Here is a 4,588-nt window from a genome sequence, read left to right as displayed (position 1 = left end):
GTACATTTGTATCAGTGGATTCATGGCTCTTATATCACAGTGAGATAACTATCACTTACAGATTACTATGTGTCTCTATGTGTTATGCTGTCTGTTTCCACTAGGTGGCTTTATCTAGTACTACCTTCTTCGCGGGGCACTTATATTATATGGATCACAATTAATGTACTTTTTGCATACAATATAGCAATTTGCTGAGTTTTGATTCATTAAAATATTGAAAGTCTCTCAGCGGCTGGGGGCGCAGCCCCCAGACCCCTGCTTCTGGTAACTCAATGCTGGTGCTGGAACCCCCCTTCAAAAAATCCTGGCTACACCCCTGATGACAATGTTAATGTTAACACTACTACATTGCCTCAAACTCCTGGTGAATATTCCACTGCCAAACTCCTGGTGAATATGTTGCCTTTTTCAATAGTCAGAGTAAAGAAAAAAAGGTGGCCAAATTACCAGCCAATTAGAGTTACAATGAATTAATTTAGGATGTAACAAGGGTGAATGTATAGAACACAGTTGAATGATTTAAGATTCAATGTTGCAACTTTATAATTGTGGTAAGTTGTATCAACTTAACTTTTATTCTTGGCCGCTTCAGATATCAGCTGTTTTGGTTGCCAGTTACTTTTATTTACCTGTTCTACAGCCAAGGTATTCTTTGGTAATCATAGTCAGTTGTAGTAACATTATTGATTCTTGGCCACTCTAGATATCAGCTCTTTCAGTTACCCATTAATTTCATGGAGTGTTTTCCTACAGCTTATATGTTTTACATTGGGTTACAGATACTTGTAGTTTCTTGGATGTGCCTTTTTTTACAGCAAAGGTGTTTTTTGGGGGGATATCACTAATTTTTGTCAGTTATATAATTTACAGACCCAATGTTCAAGCCATGGGGGTGTATGATGAATTCTGCCTTGTAGAGGTGTTGCAACCAAACAGAAGTCTGCTGATAGGCGGTAAGCATATATCATACATTCCTCTAGTAGTTATTAAATTTTTCTTAGGACAAGGGCCAGTGGAAATTACTGGTCATGCCAAGCAATAATGGCTACAGTCAGGGTAACCAAAGATGTGTGTAAAGCACTTATTTGCAAAGCATGCTTTTCTAGGTGATCTTGGGGAATGCCACCATCTTGAAATAGCAACTCTGAGAGTGTTTTTAGACAGAGATGTAAATATTCAGCTACATTGTTCAATGACTGTTCTATTAGAGTATTTTATTGCCTGACTGTTCTATTAGAGTATTTATTGCTTGACTGTTCTATTGGAGTATATCAATCATTCTGTACTTGTCAATGAATAAAACCTGCTATGACCACTGCCATAGTGCCATGAAGACGACCTATCAGCTTGGTTTGCCACTCGTAGAGTTAGGTGCTTTGCTAAGGGTTATGAAAGAGATCACAAACATCGTACTATTATTTTTATTTCAATTTCACTACATACAAACACACGCTTACATATACAAGCACAAGACACACACAAAATGTGCAAGCACTATACACAAATGTTCACAAACATACACCACATATTGGTTGTACTCAAGTTAATATCACATCTTTTGTGAAATGCTCTTGTAGGAGAGATGGTAGTGCCTTTACTTGGAGCTAAAAAGTTCTTGCAGAAAAGAAAATTGTGTTGTAGATACTGTTTAGTGCCGGTTAATTACTCATGTCACTCCATAGTTAAGCCATGAGGATATCCAAGCAAGTGTCTTTGGTGTTGCGACTGATGTTCTAAGTTAGTTGTATGTATGTTGAATTTAAGGTTAAGTTTAGTGCCTGCTTGTTCTTTTACAGGTCTCACTTAACCTTGTGTCGTCATGCAGACATCTGAATATTGTGCAAGCTCTGTGGAACAACCCCAACTCATATACACAATCATTGACAACCACGAACCACATGCATATGTACATTCAAGCAATTTGTTACAACAGTTGAAAGCCACAACACAAGCTCATACCAGCAAACCACGAACCACATTCCAGCAATTTGTTATAAATTTTGTTGCACCATGGTATGTGCATAATGATTAATGAAAGCCACAACACAAGCTCCATGGTGCATTAATGGAAATAAATAAGTTCCACCTGACTGACAATTATCGTGTGACTTATTTAGGGGATATCCCTTGGAAAGACCCTGCACAGTAACACTTCAAGTGAAAAGTGAATGACACTTGACGCGATTTATATTATTATTGATGGCAGTCCATGTCTTGAGGGAGAAGTGTAATATTATTAAATGCTAAAATACATTGTAGCGCATTGTACAGCCATAACCAAGAACAAGTTCCACTTGACTGACAATGATCACGTGACCTATTTAGGGGAAGTCTTGGAAAGTCCCTGTAACACCTCAAGTGAAAACACGAGATACGCGGTTTACATTAATTATTGATGTCAGTCCACGTCTTGAGAGGACTGAATACATGTACTACTAAATATACTGGATTTCAATGAATGGCGAAGTTGTAGCTGGTGAAGTTGACAAACAATATGGATTTATACCTACACTACCTGGAGAATCCTGTAGAGATATTTACCAGAAGAATCCATACTGTCATGGCAAGTCTGGCTACTATGTGATAGTTATTGGTACTACTCCTAACTTTGTATACTGTGATATGGAAATGGAGTGTGGTGGAGAGAAAGGATGGATGAGAGTGGCTAGTGTTAATGTTTCTAAAGGAGATAAATGTCCCAATGGATGGAAGAAAATTACTAGCCCTGTTGCAGCTTGTAGAGCTCCTAGTGATAAGGCTGGGTGTTCTTCTGCTCAATTTTCAACTCAACAAATTCCTTACAGTAGAGTATGTGGAATGATGATAGGTTACCAGAAAGGTAGACCTAATGCTTTCCTGGCTACTGCTCATTCTATTGATGGACCATATGTTGATGGAGTTTCCATAACATATGGTACTCCTAGAAAACATATTTGGACTTATGCAATAGGCTTTAATGAGGTTGAGTCATGTCATTGTTGTCCATGTACCATCTCTCGTGGTCACTTGCCACCATCATTTGTTCATGAGAACTACTACTGTGAGTCTGGATCAAATTCTGTAAATCCAGGTGAAGGGTCATATTGGTCTAGGGACCCTGTGTGGGATGGTAAAGGTTGTCCCAATAAAAACAGTTGCTGTTCAGAACCCAACCTTCCATGGTTTTATCGTCAAATACCACTAACCAGTGACCAGTTTATTGAAGCTAGGATATGTCGTGATGAGTCATTTTCTAATGAAGGTGTGCTGGTGAAGGAAATCAAACTGTTTGTGCAGTAGCTATAGGTTTTGTAATGTGATGACTTGTTAGCTGACGTAGTAGTTAGTTTTAGAAGTACGATATTTAATAGGTTTGGGCAATGTACTAATTACATCAAATTAGTTATTTTTGTATTGATATCACCTTATGTAGTGTGTAAGCAGATCAAGGACTATAGTAGCAATTTAGAAAAATATCCAAGGGAAGTTTGAATGTACTTTCATACTTACAAATGTGTGTAGCCCTACTGTCAGCTTATGCAGTACTTAAAGTAAATGTTTGCAAAGCATAAGTATTGTTATATGCTATATACATGCATACACCTGTTTGAGTCAACTGTTCTTATTCATGGATTTAGACTTCAAAAGTGTGGGAAGCAGGAATAGTATATAGTTACAAATCAGTGATATTTGCATAAAAGCTACTTGCATGTGATGAGATGTTATAATTCACTTTTTGGTTTACTGGCAGAGTTATTTTATTGAAATTAATAGAAGGTAGCACATATTTGTATTGCATTATAAATGTGTGAATATACATATATAGTGTAATTTATTAGAACGACTATTTTAATGAATGACTATGTCTTCATCGGATTTGTATCGGAGTGACCGGTTTATTCCACCTCACCACCATATGGCAGAAATGATTGTAAATGGTCCTAGCATTAATTTATGAGTTCACTTTAAACTATCAGTATTCTGTATCACTATAATGCTACAGTATCTCTTGACTAGCATGCAGCAGTCTATAGTTGCATGATCTCTAATGTGTAGCATTATTTATTGTTAGTTGCTAGTGAAGGGAGTTAGTATCTATAGTGATAGCTTATTAACTAATGCTTTATTTATTACCCTTGAGTAATGTATTCCTAGTTATTTACCCTATTCTCTTCTTGAGCTTGACTATGTTGCTGCTGAAGGAACACAAATCAGCCACTCAAGTATCTTGTAGCTAGTACAACTTTATGATTGAAATGAAGATTATAATAGTGCAGACATGTGTAAGCATGGACAACCAACTTCATGGACATTCATACTGCAAACAATAAAACATGAGAGAATCTGATTAGTACTGTATGTATTTAGCCTGTAGAATACACTTTGCCTTTATTTGATACCTCTTCTGGTAATAGAAAATTGTAGGTGTTACTTAAACTAATGTACTCTAGTTGCGCTCTTATATTTTTGTACAATGTGATTTTGGAGGAATTCCCCTTGTATAAACTACTGGGTGTGTCAGTTTTGATTGTGGCATTGGGTGTGTACTCAAAAGTTAATGATACAAATAATTAGCTTTGTTCATACTGCATTCTTGTAGTGACTG

At 36.8% G+C, this 4,588-nt stretch overlaps 1 protein-coding gene across 1 annotated transcript; it reads left to right on the top strand.

Annotated features, from left to right (window-relative positions):
• Positions 1-311: 311 nt before the first annotated feature.
• Positions 312-3,852, top strand: LOC136245771 (uncharacterized). The gene is made up of 2 exons (XM_066037249.1): positions 312-1,740; positions 1,800-3,852. The coding sequence occupies exon 2, from the start codon at positions 2,458-2,460 to the stop codon at positions 3,280-3,282; it is 825 nt and encodes a 274-aa protein (XP_065893321.1). The 5' UTR covers positions 312-1,740; positions 1,800-2,457; the 3' UTR covers positions 3,283-3,852.
• The last annotated feature ends 736 nt before the right edge of the window (positions 3,853-4,588 follow it).

The sequence above is a fragment of the Dysidea avara genome, chromosome 15 (genome assembly GCF_963678975.1).
Source record: "Dysidea avara chromosome 15, odDysAvar1.4, whole genome shotgun sequence".
NCBI lineage: Eukaryota > Metazoa > Porifera > Demospongiae > Dictyoceratida > Dysideidae > Dysidea > Dysidea avara.
Note: the sequence above shows the minus strand (reverse complement) of the source record. Positions and strands in the feature narration are given on the sequence as shown.

What these genes read in the sequence shown, in the direction of transcription:
- LOC136245771 (XM_066037249.1), top strand. Translation starts at nt 2,458, where the DNA reads ATGAATGGCGAAGTTGTAGCTGGTGAAGTTGACAAACAATATGGATTT.